Genomic DNA, 16,761 nt, shown 5'->3' with positions numbered 1-16,761 from the left:
GACTGCATCCCGAGCTGAGGTTGAACAAGGTGCTGGGTTGAAAGGTTAACAAAGTAATCTTCATGTAGAATGTGTGACTTTTTGGTACGGTATTGAATCTCATGTTCCAGGTGGTTTACCAATGCCTTATCCTCTGTAAATAAATGGCCAATGAAGCAGTTGCAGCCTGCTTATCACTGGGTTGAAGAACTGTGTGACAGTGTGAAATCATCCACAAAGTGTATAGAGAAGCAGAACTCATTGATGTAAAATATAAATGGGAGAGGACCTAGAATTTGAGGGACTGCAGCCACAAAAGGGATAGTAGGATAAATGTTTTCATCTTGAGCAATGTGCTTCTTGCGTAAACTTAGAAAATGCACTCAGACGAGGTACAAAACAATTTCCTTGAAAATCTTAACCATTATGTTTGTTACAGCATTTCCAAAAATTGTTTTTCTTCTGAATCAGTTCAATATGTGGGTATAGTAATCTTGCATCATGAAAGAAGCCTTCAGTTTTTTTTCTTGTGATTTTCGTAAATCTGGATAATATTTTGAAGCTCATTCCTTAAAACGTCGAGTGATAAGGTATTATGACTGTTTGTGTTTGCAGGAGTGATCTTGGCCCTGATGTTGGCTATGAAGCCATTGGAATTGTAGACAGCAGCTTGCCAACTGTAGGTGTCTTTACCAAGGCAACACCCCAAGATTCACCAAAGGAGGCCAGTGAAGCATCAGGTATAATTGGTTCACGAGTCAGTAAGTGACCACTATATTCGTTATGGGTGTGTGTCTGTCTGTCTGTCTGTCTGTCTGTCTGTCCCGAGCATAGCTCTGTGAGTTTTGATCCGATCCTGATAAAATTAGGGTGCAAGGTTTGCATCATGATCTAGTTGTGTTTTCCTGAGAATGGGCGTGCTGCGCCCATTATGGGCGGAGCCACGCCCAAAAAACACGTGTTTTTAGGGGGTAGCCGGTTTCAAGTTGCTTCTCCGAGGGGGTTTGTTGAATCTGGCAGGGGTTTCGGTATTTGGTTAGCCCAATGGCACCTGCATAGCCCCACGGAGCTCGATTTTTCATTTTCGTCCCAAGGTCAAGGTCACAAGGTCACGAACTTAGAAAATGTCAAAAAAATCAATAAATTGGGCATCGAGCTCCTGAGTTTTCAACTGTTTCGAATGAAAGTTGGTATGCAAGTAGTGCTCTTCGGGTACTACAACTTTCATCATTTACGTTTTTCCTGATTCCCACCAGTTTGCCCGTGGCGTCCCCTCGAAGGTCAAAAAAATAAAAAAAGGCGAACCGTGTACATTGTTCGTGAACCATCGCCGTCTCTAGACTTGTTTATTCCATTACTTATGCTGTAATCTTTTCTCTTTGGTCCTTTTCAATTGTTTCGTTTCTTTTTTAGATACAGTAATATCTCACCTGAGCTCTCAGGATGTGTTCCTGGAGAAGAGAGCATTAATTGAAAATGCAGTAAAGAGGGTCATTATACCATTGTTTATATGGAGATGAATTCCTGACCGTTATTTCTTGCACATGAGCGATTATTTGAGGGCTTCATTGGGGTATCGGTAATAGTGCTAATAATAATACAGATGGTAAACATATTATTTTATTAATATATATAATGAGTTTTATGAGAATAACATTTGTAAGTATTAACAAAAACATAAAATATGTTTAAACATCAACAAAAAGAATAATTGCCGTTGCTCCTATTGTGATCCTACATTGCAGTGCTGGGAGATGAGATGGGAGGAATCTCATCTGGCTGTAAAACGAATATGGAGCAAACAGCGTTTTTTTTTTTTTTTTTTTGTATACCTTGGTCAAGGCTCGTATGAGAGCAAACACACAACTCACAGCAAGGAGGCATGAGACAAGAGGGGCGGGAGTGGAAGGGACAAAACATTGGAGAACAGACACAGGTGAACTGTGGAAGGGAGAGGGATGGGGATGGGATGGGGAACATGGAGAGGAGAAGATGGACATTACAGGGACTTTCAGGAAGGAAAGCAGGAGAATTGAAGGAAGTGGGCTTGGGTGGATTATCGGGGGTAGAAAAGATCGAGGATTTGGATGGGGGAAGATAAGAGGTGGTGGTGAACAGCTGTTTTGAAAGCCTGGAGGGAAGAATGGGAAAGAATAGAGTGAGGAAGTTTATTCCAAAGGCAGGAAAAAAGAGGAATGAAAGAGTGAAGATGAGCAGTGATTCGTGATTTTGGTAGTTTTACCAGAAGGGGGTTGTTGGCGGACCTTGAGCGCCCTGTGGAAATGTGGTTGGGACAAATCGCAGAGAGAGCAGGGGGGGCAAGGCTGGAGAGGAGTCGGTAGAAGACAGAAAGACCACCGACCAACCTGCGGTGATTGAGTGAGAGGCCCAAAGACTCAGCTTCATTGCGGGAGATGCCAATGATCTTAAAAGCCCTGGTTTCGACAGCGTGAAGTCGAGAAAGGTGGGAGGCAGGAGCACCAGCCCAGAGGGGAGAGCAGTACTCCATCAGGCTACGGACAAAAGCTTTGTAAGTGGTTAGGAGCTCAAGAGGGCCGAGGAAGGACTTTGCACGACGGAGGATTCCAAGTCGGCGACTGGCTTTTGAGGCAAGGTTGGAAATGTGACTTTCCCAGGAAAGGTCATGGCAGATAGTGAGACCCAGAAGCTTGAAAGAAAAGACTTCTTCCAGAGGATTGTTGAGAAAGTGGATGGGGGGGTTTTGTAAACGGTCCTTTCGAAGAGACATAGTGAGAGTGTGAGATTTGTCTGGATTGAAAGACATGTTCCACGTGTTGGACCAGTTTGTGATTTTATCCAGATCTGCAGTGAGCGAAGAAGCTGCTGCTTGCCGGTCTGAGGGATGACAGATGGTACGGCAGAGGGTGGAGTCATCGGCAAAGAGAAATAGAGGATTTTCCAGAGAGTCCGAGAGATCATTGATGAAAACCAGAAAAAGAACAGGGCCCAGAACGCTACCTTGAGGAACTCCAGCCTGCACAGGAAGAGGGGATGAAAGAACTCCATTTAGGGCCACACGTTGACTGCGACAGGAGAGGAAGTCTGCGAGCCATGAGTGGAGATGGCCTTGAATACCATGGGAAGAGAGTTTGGTGAGTAGGGCAGGGTGCCAGACTGTGTCAAAAGCACGTGATATGTCCAGGGATACGGCTCGGATTTCCTGTCTGGCATTGATGGGAGAGCAGAAGCAGCATATCCAGGGTAGAGTGACCTGGTCTGAAACCAAATTGATGATTGGAAATCAAGCCATTGGAGAAGAGGAAGGATTTCATGTCTGAAGCGATGATGGATTCCATAACCTTGCTGATGATTGGGAGAAGGCTGATTGGTCTGTAGTTACAGGGATCTGTTTTTGCACCTTTTTTATGCAGGGCAGTGATGTTAGCAGATTTCCAAGCAGATGGCAGATGACCTTGGGAAAATGAGAGGGTGAATAGAACAGAGAGAGGGTGAGCAAGAGCAGAAGAGCAGGCTTTAAGGACATGTGGGCTGATGCCGTCTGGACCGGTTGCAGAATCTGACTCGAGGTTTGAAAGCAAGCTCTCCACCTTGTCAGGAGAAAAGGATACAGAGTCCAGGGACAGTTGGGTGCGACTGGGTAAGGTGGGTAGAGATAGTGATGGGTTTAGGACACAAGATTTAGCTGCAAACACCGAGTTTAGACATTCAGCTTTATCACGTGTGGAATCAGCAGTGCGGCCATTTGAGGTAAGGGAGGGGATGGAGGGGGAACATACACCAGAAACAGATTTGATTAAACGCCACCAGGATTTTGAGGAGGGAGAGAGGTTTGAGAGTTCAGACTTGAGATGAGAAAGATGTTGTTTTCTGGCTCTCCTGAGGGTAGATACACACTTGTTCCGAGCTTTGTGGAAAGAACTGAGATTGCCCTCAGTTGGGTTTGCTTTCCATGAGGCAAAGGCAAGTTGTTTCAGGACAACTGCCTCGCCACAAGCTTCAGTAAACCAAGGGCAGGAGGAAGGGTAAGACAACTGAACACGAGAGGGGATAAATCTGTGCATGAGGGAGAGCAAGTTTCTTTGAAAGAATTCCCAGGATGAGTTGATGTTTGAGAAAGTAGTGATAGGAGACCAGTCTGTAAGTTTGATGGCTGCTCGGAGTCCCTGCCAGTCGGCTTGAGTGAAATGCCAGACTCGACGGCGGTGAGGTGGTTCTCTGATAACAGCCAGAGAGATGTCCACTTTAATAAATACGTGGTCAGAAGAACCGATTGGAGCGAAGGAAGAGCAGCAGATATTGTCAGGGAAATTTGTCAAAATCAGATCCAGAAGAGATGGAGTACCATTGGTTGAGATCCGGGTCGGGAAGTTGACCGATTGAGTCAGTCCCAATGAGTCACAGAAAACTTTTGCTGATGTCCCATGGCAGGTGAGAGAGGTACCCACACCTAGCCAACTGGCGTGATGACAATTGAAGTCGCCACATAAGAGGAAGAGAGAGTTTGGATGAGAAGATAGAAGATGGTCCATGTTTTCGGAGAGTGAGGTGTAGATGGAGTCATCACTGTTCGGTGGACGGTACAGTACACATATAAACATGAGGTGGGAGTGGAGGGGAAGCCGAAGCCAGAGGTATTCTTGGGGGTGTGGGGGAGTGAGGGCAGTGCAGGGAGAGTGAGGAATAGAGTCTTTGATGAAGAGAGCAACACCTCCACCAGGACGAGGCTCAGGTCTGTCATACCGTAAGAGGGAGTAACCAGGGAGAGATACTTGGGAGTCAGACACGTCTTGGGAGCGTTGATTGGCTCAGAGCAGCATGTGCTGGCAGTCAAAAAAAAAAAATGCCCGCGGGTGCGTTTACTCGGCGAGCGCTATGTGTTATTGATTTAATTTTTTTTTTTAAGTAAATATTTTCTCCAGAACAAAGAGATCCATAACGAATTGGCATTCTATGGGGCAGTGTTAAGTGAGGTATTATTGAATACCAATTTGCTGCATTTTCCTGCCACAAGGACTGGAAATTGCTTAATATACAAAAAGTTAGTCTCAACACTTTAGAAAGGCAGGGTCTTGAGGACTACTGAAGAGTGGGGCATACCTTTGAGACATTCTTATGTTGGGGAAAGAATAAATAAAAACTACCTGACAATGCTGGGAAAAGGTAAATATAACACAATGTAAAAAAACAAAATAAAATGAGGGATTACAATTACAACTAGAACGAGCAATCAGAGATTGCATAATCACGCCCAGACTTGTTTTGTGTGTGTTTTATTTTATTTTTTTGAAGATGTACTCGCATTCTAATTGCACATACCTTGCAGATGTACACATTCCAATTGTACAAACTTTATAGACGCATCTCGGACCCGCTTCCCTGACCTCCGACCCTAAAGCCGACGGACGGATCGCAGATAATTTCACGACCCGATGGGTTGCTCAACAATTGCAGCAGGGTCCTCGTGCCCAATTAACTCCCATTACCTTACTGGTGGTTTAGTGTTCCCAACTTAGGAACCGTGCTCTCGAGTCCACACCCTGTCTACTTATTAAGTACAGCCGAGCAAAACTGTGGGTGGGAGTCAGCTTTCTCGGAACGAATTAGTGGGGTACACAATCCCGTTTTATTTATTATGGACATACTGTATCAAACCAATGAAGGAAAAGAGTCATTTGAGCAGGTTTGAAAACAGTTTACCAATGCTTCTCAGAAGGCACGTAATTTATAGGTACATGATTCACAAGCACATATTTACAATCACAATTATTTTCAAGGACATAGAAAAACCAAAGACACAAAGAAAAACATTTATCGTCAGACACTTTTAATTATCTAAGTAAAGAGAGGCATGCCACACAATCATTTGGGAAAGTAGAGAGGAGGAGGGAGAGAAAGAAAGAAGAGTGAGGCATGGTTGCTGCCCCTCACTTACCCCACACAAGCAGGTGGGCTTGTGTTTGTCCAAAGTGCATGGAAGGGAAGGAAGAGAAGTGTGTGTGTGTGTGTGTGTGTGTGTGTGTGTGTGTGTGTGTGTGTGTGTGTGTGTGGCCGCTGTACTAAAGGATTGTGTACTGCCTTCTGTCCTCAGAGTGGCTGGACAGATCAAGGAGAAACTTCACAAATGTTCCTCAAGTCTTGGGGATACCAGGGTATTCACAAATAATTGATGTCACATGGTCTGGCAGCCATATTGGGTTGAGAAATATCTTTAAAAATATTATTTCTCTTGAACCGCTTCATCAATCGATGTGAAACTTCATAATTATGATCTCGTAGTGATGGGGAATATATGTCTTGCATTTCAACCTGATCAGACACGTGGTCTCACAGCGTTAATTATTTAATTTTTTGATCAGGGTTCTTTTTGATTTTTTTTTTTTTGAATAAGGTTTACTTGGCTGAGCCTGGATGTGTTTGAGGGTAGAAGAGTAGCAGCTGAAATGTGAATCCTCTCCAGATTCCTCCTAATGACTTCATCTTTTCTTTTTGCTTGTTTGGGTTCCTTCTGATAACTCCAATGCAGTGCTGTCCCTATTTGGTCTTCCATTTGATTTGAATTGAATTTATTTTAATCCCATTCTGAATTCAATTGAATGATAAACGTAATGGGTCAGGGCCAAGTGTCTGATCAAAGTGGTGTTGCATCAAAGCATGACGTCTTGGTACCACGTCATCACTGCCAGCAGTTGTAAAGTGGCAGCTCTAGTTATGTCTATTATTAATTACGGAGCACACCACATAGAATACACCATACAATACCACACAACACCATACAAAACCATACAAAACAAATCCTGGCGAGCGTCTGCAATCTCTGATTGCTCTTTTCCTTGTTTCGATGGTAATGTGTTTATTTCTGGCTGCCTTCGATCTTCTTTGATATTTTCTCGAAGTCCAAGAACCGAAACCTCCTCCTTCCATTGGTCCTTGGTTTTCACAATCGCGGTTTTAACTATTGTGGAATTTTCCAGGAACATAACCCCTCCGATATTGGAGGGTTTACTGCACTCAACGCATTTTCCCCCATCCCTAATATGAGGTGAAGATACTTGACTAAGTACATTTACTAATGAAACACCTAACTCAGGAATCCCTTTTTGTGTTGAATGCTCCACCCTTGGGGCTGTTTTCATAACCGCAACAATACTTTATAGATGTACTCACATTCTAATTGTACACACTTTTAAAACCTACTCGCATTCTAATTATACAAACTTTATAGACATTCTGAAATTCTCATTGTACATACTTTATCGATGTACTCGCATTCTAATTGTACATACTTTATACATGTACTCACATTCTAATTGTACATACTTTATACACGTACTCACATTATAATTGTACATACTTTATACACACAACTCACATTATAATTGTACATGCTTATACACATACTCACATTCTCATTGTTCTTTTTGAGACCGTCGGATCTTTGACGTCCACTAACGTCCATCCGATGGACGGCACACACATTGTTGCCTCGACTTCCATGCGAACCATGAGGATGACGTTTTAAAGCTGGCAGAGTTTCGATCCCACGTTGGACAGCTCGAAGGTGAGTGTGCATGCCTCTAGAGCCTAGGCTATCCTGCCAGTCGATGAGTGGAGTTTTACAACATCTTTATTGAAAATATGTGAAAAACTGATTTGTCAACTTCATTTTCCATTTATAGGAACGAACATTCGTTCAGAAAGTGAAACAGAGCTCGTGGCTGCAAGCCTCTCTGCTGTGGTCGAGACCAATTCACAGAAGCAGTCAAAACTTCATCCACTGCTGGAAGGAGAGGAATATGGGAAGGGTGTGGTGTTCTACATGCGAGGAAAAGTGGTTGTCGGCATGGTACTCTGGAATGTATTCAATCGGATGCCCATTGCAAGAAAGGTGCGTGTTTTTCAAATTAAAAATTACTCTTTATGGAGCTCTCTTCAAGCCATTCAAATTAACATGGATTCATACAAATGTCTGCTCATTGGGTTCATAAATACAATCGACATAAACGTCTGAGACTTTGCTAATTTGATTGCTTTTTTTGCAGTAATATTGTAGATGCATTTTTGAAAACCTGTAGTCAGGCTAATGTCAACATTATTTTCCATTCAGATCCTCAAAGATGGAGAAGAGCATGAAGATCTGAATGAAGTTGCTAAGTTGTTCAACATCCACGATGAGGAAACACTTTGAAGGTTACCAGGGTAATCCCCACAAAGCTCTAGTTTTGTATGAAGGTCTGTGTCTGCCACCGTGCAGTGTTTTGAATTTAATACACAATATATGAGCTCATCTGAAAGTGCATCCGGCATGGAAGACATGCTGTGCTGTGAATGCACCGTCAGCTGTTACCAACAGAACAAAGTTGCTTAATTGAAACGGGTGATCTGAATGAGTGTGCAACATATAAGGTAGTGCAGATGTAAATGATAAAGTGGTTTACAAAGGACCATCTGTTTATCTATGGAGGAGGAAGGAGAGTGGAAAAGATGGGGTGTGAATTGAGGGGGAAAAAGGGAAGAGAAATGGCGAGGGTGTGGGGGAGACAGAAAGGGGGAATGGAAGTGTTGGAGGAGTTGGTAGGGAATGGAAAGGAAGTTTAGAGGCGATGGAATAAGGAGTGTTGGACATAGTTGAGGGGGAAGAAGGGGGAGGGGTGGGGGCAGGGGGGGAATGTTGTGTGAAGATTTGCCCATCTTTGAATTTGCAATAAAATATGGCCTCTGAGGCTGTGATATCCAGGTATAGTCGATTGGAATTGTGCCCCAATAAATAAAATGGATGAATGTTCAACTTTAAATGGTGTTGTTAATGTTTTTGCTTTTAACATAATTGTTTTCTTGGATAATTTTTCTTTTTTGTGAATCATATAACTCTAAATGTGCATATTTAAATACCTGTGTGGACTATGGCAGACCAAGGCGAGCAGATCATCCAGGTGGGTTTAGTTGAGATGGAGGAGGAACCCATGGTCCAGGAGCGTGTGATTATTGAAGGAATTGAAGAAAGTGATTCTTTGTGAGAATATTCGGTAGGGGTGTGGCAGCGATGCCGGTAATGCTCGTGGACCCCCCATCCTCAAATTCGTCCCCTGGAAAATACGGTGCTCGCGCTGGAGTCCACATCCCAGAGTAACAGGTCGGCCTCACCAGTGCATGCTTTCCCGACAACACGAGGAGAGGCATGAAATTTGCGGGTTGGCATGGCAGATGGGAAGAGAAGGCTTTGACGACATGGAGCCTGAGGAGTTGGATGATCTTATCGCTTCACATGCCGAGGAGCAGTTGGATGCCATTACCAATGTTTCTGAGGAGGAGGAGGAGGAGGAGGAGGAGGAGGAAGGAGGAGGAGACTGGCAGCAATGAGGAAGAGGTGTTGAGGTTCAACCTCATGGTGAAGTGCCTGGGTGAGGTGCTGCGGGACATGCAGGCAATTGCCGACTGGCTGGAAGATGCCAATCCAGTCATGGAGCGTTATCTCAGGTTAAAGAGGGGGTTGGATGATGCATCGAAACCTGCATCAATCTGCCAGGCAGCTCTCGATCACACTTTTTTTTGTTGCCCTGGTCCCTCCACCTCAGAAGCATCAGCACCCTCTCCTGCCTCTCCTGCCTCTCCTGCCTCCCCTCATCAGCACCCTCACCTGTGTCATCTTCAGAGGAGTTCATTGAGTTCACTGGATCTGAAATCATCATCATCATTTGAAAAGTTGCATGTTTGTGTAAATAAAAATCTGAAACACTACCTGCTGCTGCAATTATTATCTCGCCTGTTTGAAGAACAGAGAGCTATAGCGATACCCCCGGCGTGAGCATCAGCGTGAAAATGTTAAAATTTTTGGTGCAAGTTATTTTTTCCTTTCTAATGTTTTTATCGACCACACTATTTTTTTATACGCCCGATTTTATATATATATATATATATATATATATATATATATATATACATACATATATATATATATACATATATATATATATATATATATATATATATATATATATATATATATATATATATATACATATATATATATATATATACATATATATATATATATATATATATATATATATATATACATATATATATATATATATATATATATATATACATATATACATATATATATATATATATATATATATATATATATATATATATATATATATATATATATATATATATATATATATATATATATATATATATATATATATATATATATATATATATATATATATATATATATATATATATATATATATATATATATATATATATATATATATATATATATATGTATATATATATATATATATATATATATACATATACATATATACATAAATATACATATATACATATAGACATATATATACATATATATATACATATATATACATATATATATACATACATATATATATATATATATACATATATACATATATATATATATATATATATACATATATATATACATATATATATATACATATATATACATATATATACATATATATACATATATATATATACATATATATACATATATATACATATATATACATATATATATATATATATACATATATATACATATATATACATATATATACATATATATGTATATATATGTATATATATATATATATATATATATATATATATATATATATATATACATATATATATATATATATATATATATATATATATATATATATATATATATATATATATATATATATATATATATATACATATACATACGTGCCAAATCACTATGCGGATCATACGGATGATCTGCTGTGGCGACCCCTAACGGGAGCAGCCGAAAGAAGAAGAAGAAGATATATATATATATGTATATGTATATGTATATGTATATGTATATGTGTATATATATATATATATATATATATATATATATATATATATATATATATATATATATATATATATATATATATAGTGGTTTTCCCAGAACTATTGGGTGGTGCGAGCTCAACTGAGCTAGTGCAACACGTTCAGGGGCTCAATTCATTCCCATCTTCTTCTCTTTCTTTCTTTATCTCTATCTCTATATTTCCTCCTTGCCCATCTCCCCTTCAATGTCGTGCCTCTTCCCCATGCACGCCTGGTCACAGCGTCACCTGCTCAGCGCTACGTGGCTCAGTCTTGGCACAGCTTGTTCCAGCTCCAGCAGGATTAGTTATGGCAGGTGACTTCTCCTTGGCACAAACAGGCAGGCAGATTCTTATTCGGGTTTCTGTATTCCAACAGCCGCAAATGGCCTGGCATTATGCCTTTAATTTAAGCAGCCTGAATGGGGGGGGGTGGGGTGGGGGGGTGGTAGAGTTCATGGGAGCAAAGGTTGTGGCAATAGTTTGATGAGTTTCATTATATATATATATATATAGAATGGTATTCAAAAAATAGAAAAAAATTCCAAAACATGCATGCATAAGTTAGTTTGTTTTTCTTTTTTATACAGAGCATGATCATTTATTCTCCATGACATAGCATAAAGTTGAATATTTACCTGGTATTTGACCTTGTATGCTTGTGATACATTCAAATACCAACATTCCAAGCTACTTGGTACTCATAAAAGAGCGAACTCAATGCTGGGATTATGGCCTGAAGGTGTGATTAGTTACACAATGGGCTACTATGTTCCAGAAAATGTCAGGGAATCGTATCTGTAACTTAACTATAGACAGGAGAGTCAGATTTCCATGCCCATAGAAATGGTGCCACGTTCAGAGACGCATCTTTTTCTGTGGGCACCAGGGTTGGATTAACCTTTTGTGAGCTCCCCATTTGTATATCTTTGGATACAAAATATACATACACCTTTCAAATAGTTTGTTTTTTAAAAGTCTCATTAAATTTTATAGATATTCTTTATTAATATGTATCATGATGTGTACACTTTAAAAATAAAAATAAATTTGCTCATTATTGACCCCTTCTGAGTTTGGGCCCAGCGCCAAGGCACCGCCACCCACCGGTTGCTTCCGTCAGGCCAAAAAGATGTTCTGCCCGCCTCTCATATAAGTAAGATTATTTACGAATTTCAGTGCCAGTGTGATGCTTGGTACGTGGGCCGCACATCTTTGAGAATGAAGGATCGTATTGAACAGCACGTACCCTTGGGATCAGACGGGGTCAGTCAACCGAACAGAGACAACCAACTCGGGCTTGTAAGAATGTACACAGTACAACAACTATTCGATGTGCCTCTGCAATTGGTTACCATTTCCTGAATAATCCTCAGTGTGCAAAGCAATATCGTATCGGCTGGTTTAAAATCCTGAGTAGAGGATTCAGTTTAGCTTACCTTCACATGCAATGGAGGCCGCATTCATCAGGTCAACCAATCCTATTTGCAGACAGAATTTGTCTGAACTTTATTTCTATTTTGACTATGATGGCTTGACTTTGTGACAACTGCACCACAGTCAACGTTGAGTCATCATGAAAATTACCCCCTCCCCCCCAACTAGCCCTTAGGTAATTAGCATTACGGTACTTTGGTGATTCATCTCCACATAATCATTATTCGTGATGGTTCATTTCCACCTACTCATTATTCATGATGCTCTGTGGTTCCACCAATCAGGTAATCTCATCCTTTTCTTTCTCTCAACCAATGAATGTTGACCTTACATTGTAACTTTATAAACGAGAGTTTGGTGCTTCTTCTTCATCTGCTTGTGGTTTTATCCTGAGAAATGCAAGTCGAAACGCTTTGTTCATGTCTATTTTATTGAAATGCATGTGAAAGCAGTATAATATGTCATTGTCTTTAAAACAAGAACCGGTCTTTGAACTTGTACTATAATCAACCATATAAAACACAATGTGTGTTTGTGAATTTATTTGTGTGATGTCTGTCCCCCTTCAAAAGGATGATTAAAGAAGGGTTTGCATGGGCAGATCCAGAATTTTTTTAGGGGGGGGGGGGCATTCCCTTGAGGTTAAGATTTTCTCATATTGTGAAATATGCCAAGCTTTATTCAAGACGATGTAATCGTCGAGGAAAAACCGGTTAATCTACCCAGAGCTAGCAGTGCCCGACCATAAATTTGCATTCTCCACAGGGAAATTTGAGAATATCGAGCTACTGACGAAAATGCCTCAGGCCTGTCACTAACTGATTCAAAAGAAAAGCTGAAGATTTTGGAATCTTTGCGACAGATCTTTACAACAACAATGTAAATACACAAAATGTTTCCAATACAAATCGATGAAAATATCGAACAGACAAGCACAAAATGCGGCAAAATTACCCCAAGCACGCAACCGAAACTCTCCATTGCAGATCATCAGATCATTAATTATCATAATGGACGATGTAGCCACTGAAACTTTGAATTACCTGGTGAAATAGTTCAGGATTGTACTGCGGTTTGCTGGAAGACACTATCCTAAAAATCTTGCCTTTCTCTTCGGAGTCGTAACTAAACACTGAGTCGCAGGGATCAATTTTCCGAACCAGTGGCGAAAAGTATTGTGGCTCGGATTAATTGCTGAGTGACAGCAAAAGCCATGCGATTGCCGATTGTCCAGTGATATCTCGCACGGCGATAATGTGACATAATTGTAAGGGCAGAGGGGGGGGGGGTTCACATACGTGAACCCCCCCCCCCCTGGATCCACCATTATTTTAAAGGCCAATCTTTTAACACAAATGGAAAATTGAAAAACAATTTCCATTAAAGAGTAATAAAGTCTCTTCTTTTGGAAATATAGATGGTGACTTGCAATGGGCATCAATGGTGGTGCACAGAAGCATTTTAAAATAATAATAAATATGAGGGGCAGGGAGGTGAAGTTCACTGCACGTGATGTGTAATGCACCCAGAGTAAAACGAGTGTCCATTTACATACATGCGATGTCTAATAAATAAAGATGATTTAAGCACACCTGACCCTAGGCCGAGGGTTCAGGCTTTGGCACACTCATGAAGCTATACCCTCGAAATGAAAGGTCCCACAAGATAAAGAAAATAGGGTAACATTTGTACATGTAGTGTTTTAAAATAACGCTTTTTCTTGCAACAAAACATCATATCTTCCTCATCATAACCCTAACAAATCGTCTTCCAATCTCTGAATATTTCAACTAAAATAATTCCAACCCATCATTTTTGAAGAGTTTCTATACTTGCCATTATATAAATCCTGACAAAAGTTGGCATGGGTAGGTTAAGCTGTGTGTGATATGTTGTGGAATTTCAAAATATTGTATTGCATTCAATCATGTCAAATAGATAAATAAATGGGACATCAAATGAAAGGGATATCTACATCCCATAAACGCACAAAAAAGTGAGGGGGGGGGGAATTAAGTTATTAAAAGGGGGGGGGGGGAGAGTAAGGTGGTGGAGAAAGCGGGACAGGGGTGGGGGGGATTTTGGGAGATGCTGTGTCAAGCGAATGCTTTTCAAGTTTGAACAGAAGTAAATTCACTTAATTGCTTCGATCCAAAATTATTGACCGTTCAAATAATCTCTTGTGTCATATTATCATGAATATCCCTGTATGTATCCTGATTGACTACAATTTGTGTTAAGTTATGGAAGCAGATGAATTTTGTCCCATTTTTCCTATCAATGCCACCAACCTTGTGAATTGTATTGTGATTAAACGTCACTGTATATTTATCAAATGCCTTGGATTATATGTGTGTGTTGTAGGTTAAGAGTCAACATTTCCTCTGTTTACCAGGAAACAAACCAAACGTTGTCAACCCTTTGCTTCCAACACTAATGAAGTGTCTGTTGCAGTGTTATTGTTTTAAATATGGGGGGAAAAATTGCTTTGGGATAATATAATTTCCAATGTGAGGCTTCTCTCATTGAAATTAAAACCACAATGAGTGAGATAAAATTAGAAAACTGCAGCATGATATTACTTGCATGATATTGCTTCAAAATTTCAGCATGATATGCTGCACATTTATATCTTGTCTGTTTTGTTTGCGATTGTGCTCAAGTGAACAAAAACTATTTAACCCTTGCCTTTAGAGATGTATTAATAAAATTTGTGAGCAACTCTTGTGAGATCAAATGTTGTTTAATTTGTATATTTCGAATAATTATATATCGTTCTCTCTCCCAATCGAACTCTTTTTATTACCTCCACCACCGATGGTGGATGGACATTGTGTTTTCACCCCGTCTTTCTTCATGACATTTTGATTATTTGAATGACAGTTTGAGTCTATGGTTAGATGGACGTGCTGTGTAATGGACATGTCCACAAGGTAAAGTGTTTATTGCTTCATATATCATATACTGTAAAGTAATGCATGATTTATCTTATTCAAATGTACTAATACTTTTAAATGAAAGTTATAATATAATGAAATAAGTTTGAATCAGGATATTGCATTGCTGTGTTGACTGACTGTCTGGACACAACTTTGAGGTTGTGGGTTCATTGACGTTGAGAAATCTACTGATGTGGACCTGTAACCGGGTTTGTGGATCTCCGACCAGGGTTGTGGATCTGCCGTTTGGAGGGGTTCTGGGCTGAAAGGGATCGAAACCTCGATGAAAAACGGTGCCCAGCTTATGATCCGGGCAGTTGGAAAATCAGTAAATTGCTTTCAGTTGAGGTTATAGCTTCAAATAAAATAGCTTTTGAAGTACTTACCAGTAGTGTGCGTGCGTGCGTGCGTGCGTGCGCGCGTGCGCGTTGTTATGTCTGACATCCTTCTTGGAACTACGGTGCAGTAATTGGTCTTCATTTTTATTTTGTTTGTCTGTGAGCAGGATATCTCAAAAGGTTATGGACAAATTTGGACGCAATTTGGTTGACGGGTTGGGTGTGTGACGAGGACAAATTGATTCGACATTGGTAAAAATCCAGTTCAGGACACTATAATTTTAAAGTGCATTTTCAACATTGAGAGATGGAGGCAAAAACCATAACCGCTATATATAGCACGATATCTCAAGACTTTGTGGATGGGTTATGCCAAAACTTGGCGGATGAGTTGGGTAGGTGACAAGAACAAGCCGATTCGATTTTGGTTAAGGTCACAATGCAGATCTGGCTTATCAGTGGAATACAAAACGTCAACTGTTCAGCCTGGCGGAGCTATGTGCTCTACTGAGTGTCATTCTAGTTTCACTAAGTTTCTTTGATGATGAAATATAAAGACTCCGAGGAAAGTATTTTGAAAGAGAGTTTCTGTTTTAGATATGGTTAAGCAATTTTCAGTGTTTCTGAATGCAGATTCCAGGAAGTTAAGTGGATACTCAAGTTTCTAAAACAGAGAATTGGTAGATATGATAATTGTCGAATATTTCTTGCTTTGAATCACGAAAAATTTTTTTTAAAAATACAAAGCACCATGAAGCAGGAAATACAAGATCATTGAATTCCCAGTAATTTCTCTGGAAGCAGTCATGCCTTGCCTTTATTAATTCCTTTTTAGCTGCATCATGCATGTGACTGCTCTGGCTGCTTGAAAGGTGAAAATATTAAAAACTGGAAGGGCACTCTGCAGAGTGCATACGTCTGCCATGCAATGGCTGATCCAGTAGAATATATCAGGAACAAGAACTTTTTGAAATATCATGCAATATATTGTTCTGGCCCCATCTCTCAATGGTGAAGAATCACATTGAAAACTAGAAAGAGCAATCAGAGATTGCAGACCCTCATCAGAACTTGTTTTGTGTGGCATTTGTGTACTGGTGTTACGTAATTAATAAGACGGAACTAGAACTGCCACTTTATACCTCAGCTTATAACTTTATACCTCTCTTAACCTCAGCCAAATTT

At 40.0% G+C, this 16,761-nt stretch overlaps 1 protein-coding gene across 4 annotated transcripts in view; it reads left to right on the top strand.

The window, feature by feature from the left end:
- AIFM1 (apoptosis inducing factor mitochondria associated 1) overlaps nt 1–8,753 on the top strand; it is an 86,173-nt gene extending 77,420 nt beyond the window's left edge. For all 4 annotated transcript variants that reach the window (XM_085863677.1, XM_085863676.1, XM_085863678.1 and 1 more), the window contains 3 exons: nt 595–719; nt 7,638–7,846; nt 8,066–8,753. In XM_085863677.1, coding sequence (XP_085719803.1) covers nt 595–719; nt 7,638–7,846; nt 8,066–8,146 — 415 coding nt within the window. In that variant the 3' untranslated portion in view covers nt 8,147–8,753. The remainder of the gene's footprint in view (nt 1–594; nt 720–7,637; nt 7,847–8,065) is intronic.
- Nucleotides 8,754–16,761: the final 8,008 nt, after the last annotated feature.

This window comes from Eptatretus burgeri, chromosome 18 (genome assembly GCF_056783735.1).
Source record: "Eptatretus burgeri isolate ZD-2024b chromosome 18, Ebu_testis_v1, whole genome shotgun sequence".
Classification (NCBI taxonomy): domain Eukaryota; kingdom Metazoa; phylum Chordata; class Myxini; order Myxiniformes; family Myxinidae; genus Eptatretus; species Eptatretus burgeri.
Note: the sequence above shows the minus strand (reverse complement) of the source record. Positions and strands in the feature narration are given on the sequence as shown.